The sequence below is a fragment of the Pygocentrus nattereri genome, chromosome 9, assembly GCF_015220715.1.
Source record: "Pygocentrus nattereri isolate fPygNat1 chromosome 9, fPygNat1.pri, whole genome shotgun sequence".
Taxonomy (NCBI): domain Eukaryota; kingdom Metazoa; phylum Chordata; class Actinopteri; order Characiformes; family Serrasalmidae; genus Pygocentrus; species Pygocentrus nattereri.
Genome location: NC_051219.1, coordinates 10,578,882 through 10,601,903, shown reverse-complemented (window position 1 = coordinate 10,601,903; position 23,022 = coordinate 10,578,882). Strand labels below are relative to the sequence as shown.

At 36.9% G+C, this 23,022-nt stretch overlaps 2 protein-coding genes across 3 annotated transcripts in view; both read left to right on the top strand.

Moving 5' to 3' along the window:
- The window catches only part of si:dkey-65j6.2 (pleckstrin homology domain-containing family G member 4B), a 38,318-nt gene extending 36,936 nt beyond the window's left edge, over nucleotides 1–1,382 (top strand). For both annotated transcript variants that reach the window (XM_037540989.1, XM_037540987.1), the window contains one exon: nucleotides 875–1,382. In XM_037540989.1, coding sequence (XP_037396886.1) covers nucleotides 875–898 — 24 coding nt within the window. In that variant the 3' untranslated portion in view covers nucleotides 899–1,382. The remainder of the gene's footprint in view (nucleotides 1–874) is intronic.
- A 3,264-nt stretch (nucleotides 1,383–4,646) lies between these two features.
- Nucleotides 4,647–21,868, top strand: LOC108442800 (protein-glutamine gamma-glutamyltransferase 2-like). The gene is made up of 14 exons (XM_037541549.1): nucleotides 4,647–4,737; nucleotides 5,262–5,438; nucleotides 6,323–6,498; nucleotides 6,630–6,684; nucleotides 7,075–7,193; nucleotides 8,885–9,013; nucleotides 9,585–9,762; nucleotides 12,606–12,732; nucleotides 13,513–13,616; nucleotides 14,734–14,973; nucleotides 17,479–17,727; nucleotides 19,453–19,613; nucleotides 19,816–19,952; nucleotides 21,138–21,868. Exons 1-14 carry the CDS (start codon nucleotides 4,725–4,727, stop codon nucleotides 21,283–21,285), a joined length of 2,013 nt encoding a protein of 670 aa, XP_037397446.1. The 5' UTR covers nucleotides 4,647–4,724; the 3' UTR covers nucleotides 21,286–21,868.
- Nucleotides 21,869–23,022: the final 1,154 nt, after the last annotated feature.

Sequence of the window (23,022 nt, the reverse complement as noted above, 5' to 3'; positions counted from 1 at the left end):
CAGCAGGACAACAGAGTGAAGGACACAGCACCGCCACACTCTTATTCCCTACGGGTTCACCTAACACCACATGTGTAATATAAATATGTGGGGGGTGAACAGAGTGAAGACACTGAAAATGGGTTATTTTATATGTTCTTCACAGAAAATGAGCAAAGACCAAGAATCTGACTTGCAGAATAGATACACTATGTGTGAGACTGTGAAAGCTATTAGAAGCACAGCACATATACAGTGGAGTCAAAATGTCTGAGACCACCAGAGAAAATGTTTCTATGCCGACTGCCCCCTTAATTAAAATCACCATTTGTATCAACACTCATTGTCCATTTGATCAGCTCCACCTACTGTATAGCTGCCCTTTGTAGTTCTACAGTTACAGACTGTATTCCATCTGTTTCTCTGATACTTTGTTACCCCCTTTTACCCTGTTCTTCAGTGGTCAGGACCCCCATGGACCCTCACAGAGCAGGTACTATTTTGGGTGGTGGATCATTCTCAGCACTGCAGTAACACTGATGTGTTGGTGGTGTGTTAGTGTGTGTTGCGCTGGTCTGAGTGGATCAGTCACAGCAGTGCTGCTGGAGTTTTTAAACACCTCAGTGTCGCTGCTGGACTGAGAATAGTCCACCTACCAAAAATATCCAGCCAACAGCGTCCTGTGGGCAGCGTCCTGTGACCACTGATGAAGAACTAGAGGATGACCAACACAAACTGTGCAGCAGCAGATGAGCTTTGATATCTTGGTGTTGAAATTTTAATGGCCAACAAGTCTATTTATGTTTATTTGCATTTATTCTGATATTGTATTGTGTTTTATCTGTCAGAAACATGGCCAGCAGAAGAGAAATGACCTTCTCCTTGTTTTTATCAGGTCAACAAACAGCTGACCCAGTAGACGGATCCCAAAGAAGAGAAGAAAGGACTCATTTTTGAGCCAGTATGAAAGTGAAAGAGCTTCCGCTTCCTGACCATAACTCGCATTTCTAGGCGACGAGTGGTAAAGACGTTGCCTACATGAGAAAAAGACAAAACTCATGTGCAGGAAAGAGATAATTGATCTTACAACTCATGTTCACACAGATAAAGCCTGAGTAAATCATAGTTCCAGTGCAGCTACAGTAAAACTGAGGACCTCAGCGCTGACGCAACGTTATACTTTGTGTGAACAAATTAAGAAGTTTCCCTGGATGACTGTATCACATGCCTTATTTAAATGTTTAAGCTTTGTTATTGTGCATTGTTTTTTTTTTTAAAGGGCAGCCTGTATATGCGTGTTTTTCTATTTTTTAATCTATATTTCTTAAACACGATGTAGTAGTTTTTTCTACAGCTATCACAATTTCTATACCCTGTTCAGCACTTTTTAATGCATGTGTGAAATTAAGTTAGTCACTTTATTTATTTTAAAAAATGTAATGTAATGTTAAAAAAAAAATAAACAGCTATTGTGTAATTGAGGGGGTTTCTTTCTTATAAACCTTGTATATCAAAAATATCAAATATCAAAAACCTTGTGCCTCCATTTTTGTCGTTTTCCAGATTTTGACATAGTTTGAAAAGTCCTGTTGCTCTTTACATTGTGTGTAAATTTCATTATGAATGGACCAAAAGAAATGACCCGAAATTACTTGGAAAAAAGTCTGGTTCCATTGACTTACTTTAAAAGTTTTTTCCTTCTCCTGTAAAGTTACCATTTTGGAGATCCAGGGTTTTCTTCCGACAACAGCGATATACATCAAATCAGTGTTTGTAAACATAAAGAATGACCATATTTCCAGGTGGATAATGGACGCAATTTATGACAAGTTACAGTAAATACAAACATAACAGATAAAACATTGGCAATAACAGTAAAAGGATGTGTTGGCAAATGTCAAATATACCCAAGTATGTAATGGATTTTACTCACGTCTTCTAAAGGAGATAAAGCTGCTGTAAATCGTAGGGCTGGGCAATAAGACAATATATAGTTATTGTGATCAATTTTGTCACGATAAATTTGTATCATATGGATATCATTGTGCTTGTAGAGCACTGATTGCATATTTCATTATAAAGAGACCAAAATGAGTCTGGATTTGATAAAATAGTACATAAAATCATTGTCTTCAAAGTTTTGATATTGTTTTTTTAATCTAGCACCACTGGTTCTTTTTTCCGTATATCGCGTATCATTAAAATTTCTTGAAGCACTGCGATATATTTTTTACCATATTGCCCACCTTGAATAAATAGTATTGGAGCATGTTCGAGAAATGTTCCCCATGTTTATTCTACTTATTTTTTCCACTGCAGTTGTTCTCTTTAGCTGTTAGCCTAAAGCCTTGCTTTGTGCGTGCCAAGGCTGAGACCGACTGCAGCCGTTTGATAAAGCACTGCAACTTGTGCATAAGTAATATGTCCTCTTTTCACAGTGGAAAACGCTACAGTTTTAACCCCACTGAGGGATTTTCTCCAGCCTACGTCAGGCCAGTGTAAGACCACTGTCTAACACTGATTGCCAACCAACGTCAGGTCAATGTAGGCCCGCCAGCCAAAACAACAATGGCCCAATGTGATTTGACAATATCTTTGCTCTCTTGATTAAATACCATTGTACAACTACAACATCCTGTTTAACAGTGCAGTGTTACCTGCATTATCCACCTGGAATTAAGGTCTTTGCTCTTATGACCCAGATGCACTGCCATGAAAGAGTATTCACTCGCTCACTATAAAGATAAGCCACCTCAACTTAAAGTTATGAGGTCGCTGGTAATGCAGCTTTTTTTCACCCAACTCAAACTTCTTAGCTGTTCTCAAAGTTCTCCCAACTCCTTTTTATTGTTCTGCATCTCAAAATAGAGCTTGTGTTTTCTGCCCAGTCTCCCCACATGTTGGGACTCTTTCTGTCAGAAAGTCCCATCAGACATTTTCTCCTCTTGGGCTTCCAGATATGGACAGCTTTGGCTTTGGTGGGCTTCAAACTCAAAACCTCCTGATGTTGGGATGAATAATTTAGACAGTTTCACTACATTATAAACCTATATTACCTAATATATATATATATATATATATATATGTATATATATATATATATATATATATATATATATATATATATATATTATATTTGGTGTTAGGTGTTCCTAAGTGGTCCGGTTCACTAAGCCATCACCCCAATAGGGGTTTTTGAGAACTGTGTGAACCCTAGAAATGCCACAGCCACACGTAAGTGAACACCCAAGAAGGAAACATGTCTGATAGGCTTTCATAATGGAAAGAGTTCCAGCTAGTCAGGAAGTGGCATAGAACAAATTCTTACTGAGAACATATGACTCAACCAAGATGTTACAGGGGAACTCTGGTGTTCTCATGAAGTTCATGAAAAGCCATGTAATCAGATACCTTAAGCTGAGCGTACTTCATTTTTAATCTTCAAACAATATATAGTATAGAAGACAACCTGAACAAACATTGAAAAATAAATTTTATTCACACCAATTAGCCCTTTGTGAAAAAGTAATTGTCCGCATAGTTACTCAGTCAACCAATCAACTAAATTTAATTGATTGTTGGGATCATACCCAGGCTTGATAACTACTTAGGACTTTTAGGAAGACCTGGATAACATGGTGGTGGCAGTGTGATGCTGTTCAGATGTGTTTGCTGCTCACTGCCTGGGCGACTTGCTGTAATTGACATAACCATGAATTCTGCTCTCTACCAGAAAATCTTGAAGAAGATTGTCTGGTGACCTGAAGCTCAAGCGCAATAAGGTTATGCAGCAAGACATTGATTCAAAGTACAGAAGCAAGCCCACCTCTGGAAGTCCTGAACCCCACTGAGATGCTTAAACCTTAAATGGGCAGCTCATGCTGAGTGGGCCAAACTTCCTCCACAGTGATGTGAACAACCAATAACCAGTTACAGGACACATTTGCACGTAGATGTTGCTGCTAAATGTGGCAAAGCCAGTTAGAAAGTTTAAGGTAGCAATTACTTTGGGTGATATTGAAGTCAGAATTGTTCTCACTGGTGGTGATAAGAACCAATATCTGAATACTCTAAAGCCTCCTAAAGCTCCCTCACAGAGAGCCAAGACACTGTTTTATGATTTTTTCAGTTTTGGGCCTGAAATTATTTTAAAATCTATTCGGTGGAGAGGTACCTGTAGGGTGTTTCAAGGCAAAATAATTCCCAAAAAACCTGAATTTTTCAGATGTACCACTATTTACATCAACATCAGATATAAAAAGCCTCAGTAGACACATGTAAGACATTTGCACTGGAAATAAAAATATCTATACCTGCATTCTAGACATTGTGACCCCCGGTTCCTATCACCACCACTGTGATAAGTTTCATTTCACATTAGAAAATGGTTTTAAATGACTTTGATTACACCTTAGCAAAAGTCATTGAAAAATATTATATATATTATTTATATATCATATAAATATTATATTATCCTTGAAACATACTTGCTTTAAAACTCTGCTTTCAGTATGATTCAATATGCTGAGTTATTGCCCAATAAGCTTTCGTGTGCAATGGAAAGTGAAATGAGTTCCCATTTACAGCTCTAAGAGTTGCAACACCACTAAAAGGAAATTTGACATTTTGACCCCAAACAGTGTCAGTATGTTAGTATATATACAAGAGCACGATAAGAAGGTTGATGAACGTTCTCTGGTTAGTCGGACTGGACGTGTAGCAGTATCATTTCCGCCACAAGAAGTATGGGTGAAAGAGGTAATCTCTGCCTTTTGTTTTACTTTACTTTCTTTTAGTTGCATTTTTCTAAACATATCTGTTCAGAAGGTTAGAATCACTTGTGATAACAGCATTTGTTATTTTTACTCAATAACAATAACGTATACCGTTTAGATTGAAATGATATAAAGTACATACCAAAAGGTATTTTCGTTTTTTATTCAACATTTCAAGTACTTTTGGGAGTTTATTTCATGAAAAATCATGCAATAGATTTATTTATTTTTACAATTTTTGGGGAATTTTGTATATGAACATAATTTTATTCGAACTTCATTCTAGATATTGATTTTATTAGAACTTCATTCTGCATATTAATATTATTAGAATTCCCTTTTTGGGTATACATTTTATCAGAACTATTCTAACTGTACTCCATTATTACAGCATACAGTATAATAATACAGATAGTATTAGTATTAATAGTACTTTCTTAATGTGTTAATATTTTGCATTTCATATGAAGTTCCAAAGTGACAACATAGTGTTTTTTTCCCTTCCAGCTGTATTAGATGTTGATCTCCAGTGGGAGCGAAATAATGAGGATCACCACACTGATGTGTTTCATGAGGATCGTCTGATCGTGAGGCGTGGTCAGCCCTTCGTGATCACCTTAAGCCGCAAGTTTGAAGGGAACCTCCTACAAACACTCAGCAAGGCCAAACTGACCGCTCAAACAGGTCTGACACCCAAATGACATCTTTTCACTGTTATTCAGCAACACTGTAACATCAGATGCCTGTAATAGCCTATAATGATAACTGTGTGAGTTAACTTTGAGCCTACAGCAGGGTTTAATATATCACCCTAAGAATGACTTAGTATCATGATTACTCTGCAACTAGTATGAATCATTCAGTAATTACTATGAATTAGTTATTATGAATTTTAATTATTCAATTATTAAGTAACTGCTATAAATTATTAAGAAAATACTATAAAAATACAGTATTTACAATTACTTATTCAGGAATGACTATCAATTATTCAGGAAATGTTGCGGACTATTTAGTAACTGCTATACATTGTTCACTATTATACATTATTATACATTTACTACCATCTATAAATTATTCATTAACTATTACTAATTATTCAGTACCCACTATCAACTATTTGACATATTAAGTTATACTGTGATGCATTATACAAATTATTAAATTATTAAATTATTGGGCAGCTACTATGAACTACTCAGTAAATACTGTAAATTATTCAGTACTTACTAGAAATTATCCAATGCTTACTATCAACTATTCAGTAAATACTATGAATTATTCAGTACTTCCTATGAATTATTCAATACCTATTATCACCTATTCAGTAAATATTGTGAATTCAGTACCTACCATAAATTTTGAGTATCCTCTATCAATTATTCTGTATATATTATAAATTATTCTGTTCTACATTATTCAAAATGACTACGCATTCTTAAATAACTCCTATATGTTATTCAGTTCCTACTATGAATGATTCATCTCCAGTTCATTATTACTTTATGTTCATTGTTTTTATCTTGTATATCTCCCAAGGCCTTTGCTCATTCTGTGTGTTTTTAAAGGACCACATCCCAGTGTGTCATCTGGAACCCAAGTCTCCATGGATTTGAATGGAGAAAAGCAGGATTCTGGATGGAGCGCCTCAGTGTCTCTGAGTGGAAAAGCTGTCTCACTGACCATCTGTCCAGCTCCCAATGCTCTGATCGGGAAATACATTCTAGTCCTGTCTGAATCCTCAGTATGGTCAAGATATCTAAAATATATCTGCTTAAAAACATGTTTTATCTTTACTGTGGTTGTAAAATGTGATGTGTTGCTGAATGAGTGTGTGAGCACTGCATGATTCAAAAACACATGTTGTCTCCACAGAATCACAAGACTGCTTTGGGTAAATTTGTGCTGCTGTTCAACCCCTGGTGTCCAGGTAAAATATAAAGAAATTAGAGACATGATGTTTCAGGGAAATGATGATGTCTTATTATGATATACAGTTTAAACACTGCTTAGACTGTGAAATTTCCTCGCTACTAACTATTCCACAGTCAACTGCCAGTGGTATTATAACAAAGTGGAAGCGATTGGGAACAACAGCAACTCAGCCACCAAGTGGTGGCTTGGTGGCTGAGTTGCTGTTGTTCCCAATCCTAATATATATGTGTGTGTATATATATATATATATATATATATATATATATATTAGCACATGTGTATATGCAGGTAGCTGTGACTGGCCTGTGCTATTCAGTTTAAAATATCCCTCCTAAATATTTATTCAATTAAATTATAATTCAATGAAAGAATCTGCTTGTAACAGATGACACTGTGTACATGGAGGAGAAGGAACAGAGAGACGAGTACCTGCTGTCCCAAGATGGGCTTATCTTTTGTGGGAACTGTAACAACATCAGCGCGATGGCGTGGAATTTTGGACAGGTATGTTTACATGCAGTGGTTTTGGAAATTTCTCCTTTTCCCCCCAAATTCCTAAAAGCACATCAGATGAAGCATACGCAGACACAAACTTCCTCTACAGCATGTACAGCCTACTTTGGACTTTCAAGATAGTTGGAGACAAAATCCATAATCATTTTTTGTTTCTTTATCACATATTTTATCACATCTTATAACATATTATATTCTAACACTTCAAGTTGTCAGTTTGAGTGTTCGGGGAATCTGGGAATTTAACAATATGGTAGTCAGGATCTGTTTTGTCAGTCAGTGAGTGCCATAATTATTGGCACCCTAAAGATTAGTATAAAATGCAAATACAAAAACTCTTATGATGTTTTGTATATTACTTGTACTGCTAGAAATTCCTATTAATTAAACGTAACTGAGATATGTTACCATTTATATTTCATTTTTCAAGTTTCCCTGAGCCACCCATAAAAGGTCATCTATGGCTTCCTGTTTCAAAGAAATATGAAGCAAAATTCCCTCAGTCATTCATCAACTTGGGGAACAATAGAGCACACTGAAATAACGAGACAAAACTGTGTTGATCTTCATTAACAATAAGTTGCATGTCTGACAATGTCCACATCCACTGTTACAGCAATAATTTTAAAACAAGTTTAAAGTTTAAAACCACCAGTGCTGTAGTGAATCTGCCTGAAAGAGGATGTGAAGGTATTTTACTGTCACGCACATTGAGGAGGACGGTTAGTGAAGCAAAACACATCTTCAAGGCTTACAGTTGGAGATTTGCAGGAGATGACAGCATTTTGGGGTCACCAGATTTCTAACTGCAAATGTGACTCCACCTTCATACTAATATGCTATTAGGAAAGCACGCTAGAAGACATTTTTTTCCTTCATCCAACCACAAACATCAGGACTACTGGAACTTGTTTGTTGGCCAGATGAGACAAAAATGGAGCTTTTCAGCAACAAATTAGAGAATCTGTAATGTTTTGGAGCAGTTGCTCTTATAAAAGCCCTGGGAACAGGACTGGACTGGGACTTGTTCTCAGACAGCAATGCAGACCAGTCCACCTTAAACTGCCTACTCCTACTATCACACACAAACACCACAGTGCCTTCATGCAACATTACTTTTTCTAACTTATTTAAAACTTCTTTATAACTTTCTTATTATTCATATGCTAGACTGAGATAACCACAATGACTGCCAGTGATAAAATGAAGTCAATATGCTACAAACTAGTGCTAAGCTAGCTAAGTAAACTAGGTCCTACCAGAATTTCTCGTGTCCCATCTGCTCGGATATGTCCTCATCCACCTTCAGTAACTTTTTCATTCGTGCTCTTAGTGCCCCTTTGTCTTTTGCAGTTTTTGCCACTGTAGTCCATTTTCCTCACTGAATCAATCTTCTGACATGCCCGTCACAGTCCCATGACCTAAACTCAATTGAAACCTTGTGGGATCCAAAAAAGAGGACCTCGCATCCTGTGGGTTCTGTAATTCTGTAATAACTCTGACAGCTGTGGCTTTGTTCAGTTTTGTTTTTGTTTTCTTAGACCGAATGAACCTCAATTAAATGTTAGATTTCTCTCATTTTTTCAATGTGAGATCGAGCTAATTAACCACAGATACTTTTCAAGTCACTTTTTACCCAGGGTGCCCCTAATAATGGACTTGACTGTATACATGCTTTGTAGTTTGAGTCAGGTATCCTGAAGGCCTCCCTGGAGATTCTGGATCAAAGCCTTGAACACAGAAATGACCCAGGAAAGGACTGTCGTCAGAGAAATGACCCAATCTATGTGACCAGGGTGTTGAGTGCCATGGTGAGTGCTGTATTAGACAAATGGTCTGTTGGACCACTTTTAGTCAGATATATATATACTCTGTCAGTTGATTCATGGGTTTCACAGTTTAAAGGTCATTACCTTGTGGTCGAATCTGGCATATTAACATACAGAAATCACCGTGCAGTGATGTTGTGGTCCAGGTTTATTGGGTCTAGAAGAGTGAAAACCAAATAACACAAATCTCCTATTTCCTGTCAGTTGTAATGATGTCTGAATGTCTGGATCAGATGTTCAGATGACCCAGTTCTGCCCTGAGCAGAACCAAAATAGTCATATTATTAAGTGGTTTCAGAGTCAATAAATTAACATGTCTCTTTCAAAACAATTAAGAATGATTATGTTTTTGATTTCATTTTTATTCATGGCAAAATATCAATCATTCCTCAAACCAATTTGGAGCCCTGATTTTCATACTAAACCTCACTGACAGTCCATGAATTCAACTATGTTTCCTTCTTTTTACAATATTTGTGGCTTTGACCAATAGCCGATTAAGGTTTTAAATTCTGAAATGTTCAAAAAATGTAAAATTCTGCTCCTATGTCAGATCAATGCAAATGATGACAACGGAGTCCTTTGGGGGAGATGGAATGGAAATTACTCTGGTGGAGTGGAACCCTCAAAGTGGACAGGCAGTGTGAAAATTCTGCGGCAATGGCATGACAGCAAGTGTAAACCAGTGAAGTTTGGCCAGTGCTGGGTCTTTGCAGCTGTAGGCTGCACAGGTAATACCCAATCAGCAGTAGTCTATACTAATAATACCCAATCAGGAGTTTATACTAATAATACCCAGTCAGGAGTTTATACTAATAATACCCAGTCAGGAGTTTATACTAATAATACCCAGTCAGGAGTCTATACTAATAATACCCAGTCAGGAGTCTATACTAATAATACCCAATCAGGAGTTTATACTAATAATACCCAGTCAGGAGTTTATACTAATAATACCCAGTCAGGAGTTTATACTAATAATACCCAGTCAGGAGTCTATACTAATAATACCCAATCAGGAGTTTATACTAATAATACCCAGTCAGGAGTTTATACTAATAATACCCAATCAGGAGTTTATACTAATAATACCCAATCAGGAGTTTATACTAATAATTCCCAGTCAGGAGTTTATACTAATAATACCCAGTCAGGAGTCTATACTAATAATACCCAATCAGGAGTTTATACTAATAATACCCAGTCAGGAGTCTATACTAATAATACCCAATCAGGAGTTTATACTAATAATACCCAGTCAGGAGTCTATACTAATAATACCCAATCAGGAGTTTATACTAATAATACCCAGTCAGGAGTCTATACTAATAATACCCAATCAGGAGTTTATACTAATAATACCCAGTCAGGAGTTTATACTAATAATACCCAGTCAGGAGTCTATAATAATAATAATACCCAATCAGGAGTTTATACTAGTAATACCCAGTCAGGAGTTTATACTAATAATACCCAGTCAGGAGTTTATGCTAATAATACCCAGTCAGGAGTTTATACTAATAATACCCAGTCAGGAGTTTATACTAATAATACCCAGTCAGGAGTTTATACTAATAATACCCAGTCAGGAGTTTATACTAATAATACCCAGTCAGGAGTCTATACTAATAATACCCAATCAGGAGTTTATACTAATAATACCCAGTCAGGAGTTTATACTAATAATACCCAGTCAGGAGTTTATACTAATAATACCCAGTCAGGAGTTTATACTAATAATACCCAGTCAGGAGTCTATACTAATAATACCCAATCAGGAGTTTATACTAGTAATACCCAGTCAGGAGTTTATACTAATAATACCCAGTCAGGAGTTTATGCTAATAATACCCAGTCAGGGGTTTATGCTAATAATACCCAGTCAGGAGTTTATACTAATAATACCCAGTCAGGAGTTTATACTAATAATACCCAGTCAGGAGTTTATACTAATAATACCCAATCAGGAGTTTATACTAGTAATACCCAGTCAGGAGTTTATACTAATAATACCCAGTCAGGAGTTTATGCTAATAATACCCAGTCAGGAGTTTATGCTAATAATACCCAGTCAGGAGTTTATACTAATAATACCCAGTCAGGAGTTTATGCTAATAATACCCAGTCAGGAGTTTATGCTAATAATACCCAGTCAGGAGTTTATACTAATAATACCCAGTCAGGAGTCTATACTAATAATACCCAATCAGGAGTTTATACTAATAATACCCAGTCAGGAGTTTATACTAATAATACCCAGTCAGGAGTTTATACTAATAATACCCAGTCAGGAGTTTATACTAATAATACCCAGTCAGGAGTTTATGCTAATAATACCCAGTCAGGAGTTTATACTAATAATACCCAATCAGGAGTTTATACTAATAATACCCAGTCAGGAGTTTATACTAATAATACCCAGTCAGGAGTCTATACTAATAATACCCAATCAGGAGTTTATACTAATAATACCCAGTCAGGAGTTTATACTAATAATACCCAGTCAGGAGTTTATACTAATAATACCCAATCAGGAGTTTATACTAATAATACCCAGTCAGGAGTTTATACTAATAATACCCAGTCAGGAGTTTATACTAATAATACCCAGTCAGGAGTTTATACTAATAATACCCAGTCAGGAGTTTATACTAATAATACCCAGTCAGGAGTTAGCTGTGTATGTAATATCCAATCAAGAGTCATTCATACAGGTAATACCCAATCAAGTGTTATTTAGGTAATATCCAACGGGTAGTTGTCCATAAGTTAATACCCAATTAGGAGTTATCTATACAGGCAATACACAGTCAGTATTAACCTATACAGGTAATACTCAATCAAGGGTTATTTATACAGGTAATATCCAATCAGAAATTGCTGATGTAGGTAAAACCCAATTAGTAGTTATCTTTACAGGTAACACCCAATCAGTAGTTGTCTATGCAGGTAATCTTCAAACATTAGTTGTCTATACATATAATACCCAATTGGTAGCCATCTATAAAGGCAATACTCAATCAAGAGTTATCTATGCAGGTAATGTCCTATCAGGAGTCTATTCACGTGATAGCAAATGAGTCGTCTTCTATATAGGTTATCATTAGTAGATAGCAGACTAAACACACTGAAAAAATTCCCACCATGTTTTGCACAAAAAATGCTTTTAATGTAGTGAAAATATTCACTACATTCAAAATTCAAATATCATATTAACTTCACATTAGAGAAACATCTGAAGAGATTATTCTCTACTGACAGCACAGGAAGCTGATAACATTCTGTACCCACACTCTCTGAAAGTTTCTTCACAGGAACATTTATAAAGTGCACATCAGATTGTTCCCATTTCCTTATCTGCTCCAACTACATGTTGTACTATGATGAACTTCTGAATTTCACTACATCTACGGTTACTTCATACCTCTCATCACTACTGTGCATGTGATAGTGTGCTGTTGGGCTGGCAAAATGTTCTGACTTCAGGCCACAAGACCAGACCGAAAGATTCTAAAGCATAGCATATAACAATGAACAATTACAGTAATTAATAACATTATTTCCTTCTCTCTAGTTGCCAGAGCTTTTGGGATTCCCTGTCGGGTGATCACCAACTTCGAATCAGCTCACGACTCCAATGGCGACCTCAAGATAGAAAGAGTGCTTACAGAGGATGGTCCCCCAATGAAGGACTCTGTGTGGTGAGTCAATTCTTGTTGCCACTTTCCATAGTAATGTAAAAAAAATTAGTTTTCAAAACTTTTATCAGGGAAAAAAAAGATTTCAAAACTTTTCCAGAAAAAAAAAGATTTCAAAACTTTTATCAGGGAAAAAAAAGATTTCAAAACTTTTCCAGAAAAAAAAAGATTTCAAAACTTTTTTCAGGAAAAAAAAAGATTTCAAAACTTTTTTCGGGAAAAAAAAAGATTTCAAAACTTGCAGAATTTGCACAACAGTAAGACTAATAAGCGTGTACTGGGACTCATGCTGTAATGGGAACAGCACAAATACCACCACGTAAATATAGTATCGGTATTGGCGATATGGATACCGAAACCTATGAGCGACACTACGAAGCAATTTTTGGCATGCATGCACGCTACTGACTAAGTCCTGCATGAGTGCCAGTAGATGGAAGACAACACATCAGTGGTGTGGCATGACAATCAGCACTAAAAATTCTCATGACAAAATCTGTAACACCAGCATTTTGTGAGAAGGCAGCGGTAGTGGGTGATATAGTGGTAGCAATTCATTGTAAAGTATTAGCTTCACTTATATGTCACAAATATACCAAATAACATACAAACAGTATAAATCACTCCATTGGAGCCCCTTACTTGAATGACCAAGTCAGGCTTCTTGCCTGGATTGCAGATCCTTACTAGTTAAGTTTCTGTTATCCAACCAGCAATACAAGATCTTTAACCATGACGTGTACTTATCCTTTCAGTCTTATTGCTAAATTAATATCCCAACAGGAATTTTCATTGCTGGGTGGAAAGTTGGATGAAACGCCCGGACCTCAAACCTGGATATGACGGCTGGCAAGTCAGTGACCCAACTCCTCAAGAACAAAGTGAAGGTACTGGTCTAAAACGAAGTGAATATGTAAAGACACTAGAGCTACATTCACAAACTAACCTTTCTGCTGCCATGGTTGATATATGTTCTTGTGAGTATTCTATATGTATTTTTAGGGCAGACGGGAACCATTAGGACCTTCTTGGCTTTCAAAGGCCTAATGATATCTAAATATTAATAAATGATGTGAATTGTATTTTTTGGTTGATTTTTAATTTAATAACATGTATTGTATTTAAATTTTAGTGTAATTGCTACAGTTGTATGCAAAGGTTTGGGCACATGTGGACAAAATATGTTCCTAGAGGCAGCAAGGTCCATTCCTAAAGCATCAACTTATATTTGCTGAAATTGTTCATGGTGGATTTTGAGGCATGTTTTGGATCATTGTCCTGTCATAGAAGCCAGCGTCTTATCAGCTTCACTTTCCTGATTCCGACATAGTGGAACCGTTTTCCATCGAAACTATTTGAAGCTTAACACTTGGCAAGGTGTTCTTTCATCAAATGCTGCTCTTTTCTAGGCAGAAGATGGCAAGATTAGAGATGACATTGATCTGATATCAAGTGTTAGTATCACGGGGATATCTACAGAAAGTGCTGGAAAATGTTGGACGGGATATTAGAGGGGAAAAACTGAATGTGATCCAATCTGTTCTGAAATATCACACTGCGTGTTGATACTGTTAGCGGTTTAGCTTTTCCTGTGGGGCTGTAGAGTGATATATCAATTAGAATAAGCTCATACAAGGTAAAACATGTCTTCAAGCTTGAAATAAAACATGGAATGTCTTTTACAAGCTTCAAATGTCTGTGATTAATATAGAACAGACAAAAAATATGAATTAACTAGCATTAGTGTTAACATGCTACTATAATCCCATAGGGGTGCTAGCAAAATTGGAGTTATTGTAGATGCGTTTTTCTTCATTTTTGACCAAAGTTTTTCAATTAAAAATTTTAAAGCTTAGTAGCTTTTTTTAAATATCGGTATCAATATATATTAGTAGAGGTATCAGTCATGAAAAAGAAAGAGTGGCATCTCTAATGTTAAAACTAAAGATATCGAACTTTAAGCTTTCCAATGGTAATTTCCTATTTTGTCTGGCCCATGAACAGGTGTGATGCGTTGTGGTCCTGTCCCCGTAAAGGCCATAAAGGAAGGAGACCTCACCTGTAAGTATGACGCGGCGTTTGTGTACGCTGAGGTTAACGCTGATGTTGTCACAAAGTATCGGACGAGAAATGGCATCTTGGAGGATGTGCTCAGCAAAGACCAAATAGGCCAAAACATCAGCACAAAGAGCATCGGGAAGGACACAAGAGAGGACGTCACACATCTGTACAAATACAGAGAAGGTAAGCTCCCCATAATCTATTCAGAAGTTCAGCCATGTGGCCAAGCTTTATTTGTAAACGTTGAGGTTATGTTTCAGTGAAACCCCTGATCAAACTCTGTTAAGAAGTTTAGTTAAAAACTGTAATTTATTTAACCAATAAAAGTGCATTAAATCCATGCTATCATTTATACATGGAGGCAAAAAACAGGAAACTAAATTTATGAAGTAGCCAAAGTAAATTTAGTCTAAATCCCTCAAAATTTTAGTTTAGGCCACATTTTTAAGTTTTCGTTCATCAGCAAACTCATCATACAACCGATTGAGAATTCCTGTGTTGTCACCCAATCCTGACTGCCAGCCACTGAGCTATAGGCTAATAAATACAAACAAGCTAGCATTAGCATTAACTCTTATCCTGGTCGTCAAACTAACTCGTAAACAGAGATTTGATTTTTATTCGACACAAAATGGACACCAGAAATGTGCTCATCATTTTAACCAGAGAAAAGAAGCTAAAGTATCTAGCCAGGTAGCCACTTTGCGAAGATTATCTTGTTGTCCTTCTTGTCCTTCCATTCCCTCCATTGTAATCAGCTTCCCAGGAGTAACATTAGCTATCTGCTTTCCTTCTCCATCTAACATTTCATTTCAAAACAGTACCCCTAAAATAAGATCCACCTCAGGAGAGTTCTTTCTATCTTCAAGATACCATCCTAAGATGGAGATCTTCTTAGTCTTTAAACCAGAAAATTGCATTCTAGAGCAGTGTTTCTCAACCTTGGTCCTGGTTTATAATCCAACTAATCAGCTGTTAATAAGTAAGCTGTAAATAAGACTAACATAATGTAAATACATTGGCGTGGCTTTAGAACGCCAACAAGTGCTTCCCTGCACTGGGTTTGAACCCTGCTTGCTTATGTAGAGAACAAGTAACTTAACTATTTAAACCAACATGTACAACTCAAAAATACCCTACCTTGTACTCCTAGCATGCAAAAATGCTTAAAACGTGATGACCGTTCAGGCTTCCTGTGTAATAAATACATACACCGTATGGTCAAATGTATGATGCAGAATTTGCTACTGTTACAACAAACGTGCATCATCAAAAGGAGTGGTTTTGTAGGCCTTCGTTGAAAATAAAACTATACATAATTATTCAGTCAGGCTACAAACACAACTAAAAAAAACTACTCAGGCAATCCTCTTTTCAGACTGAAGCACCTCAAGGAGCTCAATCACATTTCACAAGCTGCAAATTCTCCACAAGGAGGCGCCAGCAAAGCAATAGCTTTTAACACTTCATCAGAGCAGTGCTTTGCACATTAGTGAACAGCACTTCTGCATTTTTTTTCCTATTTGGTTAAAAAATGTTAGATTTCTATTCACACAGCCAAAAAAGGCCTGTACTAGTGGCAAATCCAGTCAGAGGTACAGGATTTTAATAATTTATCACATCTCATTTTGTCGTTGTGATAACTAACAGCTATATGAAACTTTGCATTTTACGTCTACATCGTCCAGCCCTATGCTGTTTCTTTGACATTGACAATGTCAAAGTTTCTTTGACATTGGTGGACCCCTTTTTGATGCTGTATGGATGGCTTTTCAGAAAGGTTCCATTTAGAACCATTTACAACACATTCTCCATCAATCTGAAGAATACTTTCACGATGTAAAGAACCCTATAATCGTGCAAAGCGTTCTTTGAGCGTTCATGGTTCATAGATATCTATTTAGCTTTACTACAGAACCCTTGAAGAACCATCCTTTTTAAGTGTGTACTCTAGAGACAACAGCACAGGAGGAAAGTATGCATCTTTACAACCGATGTAGCGATGGTTAAAATTTTCATTTCAAAGTGTCCTTAAAGACGTATATGATGTCTTTTTAACAAAACAATTAAATTAGCCACGTTTACATGCAGCCTAATAATCTGTTACTAATAGGACTAATAGCTCAATTCAATCAAAACACCTCAGTCAGAATAATCTAGTCCGATTGAGGCCATTCGGAATACAATTTCTATCCGATTGAATGAGGTGGGTAATCCTGTAGAAACTCCGACTGGGAATGTAATCAGATACAGGCATTTACACGGCTATTATTCTTCTATTTAACTGATTATTTACAGGATTACCCACCTCATTCAATTAGATAGAAATTGTATTCGGACCAGCCTAGTCTGAATGAGGTGTACGCCTGGATGTATTCTATTCAGATGGAGCAGTTGGTCGGATTATTAGTGGATTATTAGTACTGGATGTAAACGTGGCTATTGTTGAGTAGAGTGAGCATAAACACATCAGTCATAATTTGTGATCCCAATGTATTCAATCAGATTGGCAAATGTTTTGCACGTGAACACAGCCACAGATAGCACATTCATATATATATATGTATGTACACACACACACACATATATATATATATATTCTGGCAGGAAGGGAAAGAACAGAAAATTTAATTTGTCCTTATGAAAAACTCACTTTTTCTTCTTCATCTCATTGTTTTGTACCTTTAGGTTCTAAAGAGGAGCGAGAGTCCTATATGAACGCTCAGGTCTGTCAGGAGTTCGATCTGAGCATTGAAGATCCTGGAGACGTTCTGAAAGGCTCAGACTTTGTGTCGTATATCCGCGTTGCTAATAAAAGCAGTGTTAAGAAGATGATTCAACTTCAGGTCAGCTCTGGAGGGGTGCTTCACAATGGCCTTCTGGACAACAGCGCCCCTCAGTCCTACACAGGAGAACACTTTCTCAGTCGTGGCGAAGGTCAGTAGCTGTACTTCATTGGGGGTAATCACTATTGCAGGAAATGAATGGGCTATCAAGTGTTCTCTATATACATAACACCATTAGTTAATGAATTAAGAGGAATTCCAACACTTTTTTCAAAGTTTCTGCATAATTAAGTCAGGAGCCAGATATCTGAAGGCCTCTAAAAATCCCATCACGTTATTACAGAAAATTGCTACAAATATGCAAATAAGTCTAGGGTTAAAACTTTTGTCATAGAGAGGTACATGCAGGCTGTCAGATTTAGTACTCTTTAACCACCATCAAAACTCAGGAGACATGTGTAGGTGCTGTTTTGGGATAGGATAAAATGGCTATATTTGTCTTGTAGACATTGTGACCCCTGGTTCCCATGACCACCACTGTAAAGAAATCTGAGTCAATAAGTTTCTCTATAATTAACTATTTCAGATCAAATGACTCTAAATTACTTTGTTTACATCTCAATGTCCAAATTATGCAGAAACTTCAAAAAACTTCCCAGAGGAAGTACAGCAGCAGCATGGCTTCATTAGCATTTCTAACAGACAGACAGGCAGATGCGTATTAAAGCGACGAGGTTTGAGAGGCTGTACATTACAGTGATGTGAAGCCGAGTGCCTAAAACTCCTGTAACTGTGGGACAAGCAGCATGATATTATTAGTAATACAGCACTACACTATGTGATAAAACACACAGCTAATGATTACATTTCTTTTTAATAGTACTATCAATGAACAATTCTTCTGCCAAACAATGCAATTCAATGTCAGTCATTACATTGCCAGTGATGTAGCAAGAAATTCATTCTAGAATAATCTCTTACTGAGATGAAGCGGGAAATTATATATGCAGGACAAGGGGGCCTCCAGAACCAAAGCTGGGAAACACTGTTCTATAACAAATGACAGCACACTATAGACAAAGCAGAGGTTGGCTTCTTATTTGCAAGCTTCTTCTTTGAGGTTCTGTTCCACCTTAAGAAGCGCAAAAGCACCAGAATGTAGCTGCTGCCTCATTTTAGGTGGAATGGAAAAGTTGAATAAGCTTTTGAATAAGAAACCAACGTCAGCCTTGCATACAACCAAAAGCTAATTAGCCAGAAGTCTAGCTGCAACAGTTCTAGGTGCAGATGTTGTTTAGAGCAAAGGGCTGAAGACTGTACTGTTTGTGGCACTAAAGAAGTGGACATTGATTTTGTAGTAGTTGAGACTGGATCAATTCAATCAGGCAGAACAGATTTTACCTGATAGATGAGATTTTAGAACCAAGATAAGATGGATCAGATTTTACTAGATCAGATTTTAGAATCAAAATCAGACAGATCAGATTTTACCAGATAGATCAAATTTTTTGGGATCAAAATCTGATGGAACAGATTTTACCAGATAGATCAGATGTTAGAATCAAAATCAAATAGAACAGATTTTACCAGACAGATCAGATTTTAGAATCAAAATCAGAAACAACAGATTTTACCAGACAGACCAGATTTTAGAATCAAAATCAGATAGAACAGATTTTAATAGCTAGATCTAGATTTTAGAATCAAAACTATTTTACACAGCACATTTTGCAGCACTCTATGGTGCTGTGAGAACTGTAGCAATGGAAGGCCCATTGCTTTTCAGAATTTGCCAAATGCTGTCACTGTCAATATGCAGAGCAGAGCACATTGTCTACACTGCAGACTGACTGTACATGATCTTGTGTGTTGGTAGTGCTAAAGGTTCCAATGGAGCATCTGTACATGAGGTATTCCGCGCTGCTAGGCACTAGCAGCCAGCTGCTGGTCAGTGTGCTACTCACAGATGAGTCAACCATGGCCAGGATGATGGAGAAGCGCACCATCACCCTGCAAGACCCCAAACTCAACATACAGGTGCTGTGAATTTGAACTCTGCAAGTGTCAAGTGAATTTTATAAGGAAAAATAGTTTTTATTCATGGGACTGTGCTGAGCTGGCGATCAGTGGGTTGAAACGCTCATTTAGTGGTAGTGCAATCAGATCAAGTGACCAGCCATTTGATCTGCAGCATGTTTAGTGTTCTTCCTTAACATTTTCTGTCTCTCTTTTTGTGCAGATTGTTGGGCAGCCCAGAGTAGGAAAGGAGAGCTGCGTAAAGCTCTCAGTGAAGAACCCGCTGCCTGAGAATTTGAGTGACTGCTGGTTTGGTGTGGAAGGAGCAAATCTTACTAATGGACAAATGCTGACTCAAAGGTAGGAATCTACAGTGTTCATGCATTTCCTCACAACTAGCAATAATGTGACGTAGCCTCAGTGAATGCCAGAAAAATGAATGGCATCTTTTAAAAAACCCACTATCACACCCTGTGGTAAACACAAATGTTCTAAAGCTGATGCATTTTATTCTGTGCGCATTTGTCCTTTGAATCCCTGCTAGGATAACCAGCATGGACCAGCAAGGCTGGTCAGCAGTAGGACCAGCGTATCGCTGCTGTCGGAAGAATAATCTCCATTTTTGTCATTTTCCAGTTTTTGATATAATTTGAAAATGCCTGCTGTCCTTTACATTGTGTGTACATTTCATGATGAATGGACCAAAAGAAACGGCCCAAAACGACTTGGAAAAAATTCTGGTTCCATTGACTTACATTAAAAGTATGGTTTTCCTTCTCCTTTAAAGTTACCACTTTGGAGATACGAGGTTTTCTTCCGACAACAGCGATATACTGTGTTTTGGAGGCTTTTATTTTTTTAGCAACAGAAGCTGATACGCTGTTCACCAGCACTAGACCAGCATAAGCCAGGTTAGCCCAGCATGACTGGCCACCATCAAAACCAGTATATGTTGTGTTGTGGATGCTGGTATGCTGGTCAACCAGTATGACCATGCGGGGTGACCAGCTAAACCACCACCAGAACAGCACAAACCAGCTTAGACCAGCATGGAATTCGTGTTGGTCTGTGCTGTATCGGCAGGGATGTAACCAGCTCCACCAACAAATGCATCCTACTGCTGTGATCTCTCTCTAAATCACGTTCAGTCTGTAAGCTTTTCTAAAGTTTTTGATCAGCCACTCTATAAAGTTGTGATGCTTATCACAGCTGTAAGACAGGGTGAGATTACACAGCAAGAAATACAATCGATCTTTACAAAATCAATTCAATTCATAGCGCATGCTAAATTAGTCAAAACCAGTCCCCTGCACTACAGTCCCGTTATTAGGTTTAACAGGATTTATGTGTCGGTGTTCTGTAAAGCTTGTCCAACCTACCAACAGTAGCTACAAATCAATGCATGTGGGGGTGGAGCTTGAGAATTTCCATTAAGAATGAATTTATGTGGATGTGTGGCACATATTGAGCAGGTGGGGTTGAACCTGGATAATCTGATGGCAATTCAATTTAATTTGTTTAATTCAATTTGTTTTACAAATGCAGGATTTCATACGTCGGCTCTGGAAAAGAGGCCAAAACGAGGATTTGCTTCACCCCCATCCAAAGTGGCCCATGCAAACTGATGGTGACTTTCTACAGCAAGAAACTGGGATATGTCAAAGCATACACAAACCTTAACGTCAGCATGTAGATGCGGAAAAACAGAATAAAGTGGCGCAGTAATTCTTAATACTTAAAACATTTGCACTGTGTAGGCCTGTTTTTATGATGATTAGAAAACCATCTGATCGCACTTCTTTTCCATAGTTGTTACTTTTTTTTGCATGTTTACTTGAAATAAACGTAACGTTACCTGGGTACATATTCGTCTGTTGGGTTGATGCAGACGCCTGTAATGAAAAGAGTTCACAGTTCAGCAACGACTGACTGAGCAGCGAAAATTCACAGAAGTAATGTTGCACCACCATGTGGTAAAATCGCATTTGGTGTGTAAGTAAAGGCCTTGATGGTGGTGATCGATTTTGAAATGCTACAATCAATTCTAAGGGACTATAAAGACCTTCAAAAGAAGTGTGCACTCCTCTTATGGCCAACTTTGAAAAAATGCAGCTGTTTTCAACCTTCAAAAAATGGACTCTTTCTATTCTTGCATATATTCCAGTACTGTGGGAACAGCTTCTACTGTCAGACATCAGTTTCCAAAAGTAATTTGCGGATTAAATGAATTGTGAAATTTCCAGATGCACTGAAATTGGCTCTTTAAAGTGTTATAATCAAATCAAATGTAGAAATGTAGAAAGTGAAACTAACTTTTTATTTATGTAACTGTTTATTTGAAGATGTCAATTTGATCCATATGGAAGAAAAATACATATGTTTGCTCATATTAAAGAAATTATGTGCAATATATGTTTTTGTTTTAAATATATGTGTGAAATATATTCAACTGTAATGTTTTTTTTCATTGAAATATATGCTAATACATGTGCGTATATGGGAACATTGAACTATCTGCACATTTAGATATAGTGCATAGTTTTAATATTTACATATATGTCGAACATTTATGGTAATATTGTTATAAACTTGACATATTTTGAAAATATATATGTCCGGTTGATGTGGTTTTAAAGTACTAAATAGATATTTAACTGTCCTATGTTTTAATATTTCATTCAATGGCAGTATATGTGCATAGATGGCAACATATTAAGAATAATATACATATGTAGATTGACAGTGTTGCACATTTTCAATCTACATATGTATATTGCACAATTTTAATATTTGCAACACATTGCATCATTTTTATATTTGCATATATGTCAAACATTTATGGTAATGCATCACAAACTTATTTGACACTTATTTGACAAATCTATGGAAATATATGTCCTTTGTGCACGGGCAACAAGAAATCATTATGCATTTTTCTTCCAAACTATGATTTGAGCTGGCTGAATGTTTTCTCCCCATGACTTATGGAGATGGGAGAACGGCAAAACATAACATTATTAGTTAATATTGCTTTTGCCCACCTGCTGGATCATGGCCAAAACTCATAGAAGCAGGGCATCACTACTGGGACCACTAATAGTCAATTGTAGTCAATAAATAGGACTGTCAATAATAAAGCTACACCAACAGCACAGATAGCACACAGTAAATGAGATATTAATCTAGCATAATTACATGTTTACCACCATTGGTTTTCTTTAAGATTTCTTTTTCAAACAGCACGAGCACATTAGAGCGGAATAACGGAGTAATTAATATATGAGTATGGCTGAGTAGCAGTTACACTAGAATGAGTGTAACATGGTGTTCATATGATAGTGGTGTCTTCTGCAGGGTTGAAACTGCCATAAATAAAGATGCTCAAAGGTGGTATGCTGCAGTAATATTAGCCCTGCCTGAAATATCCCTT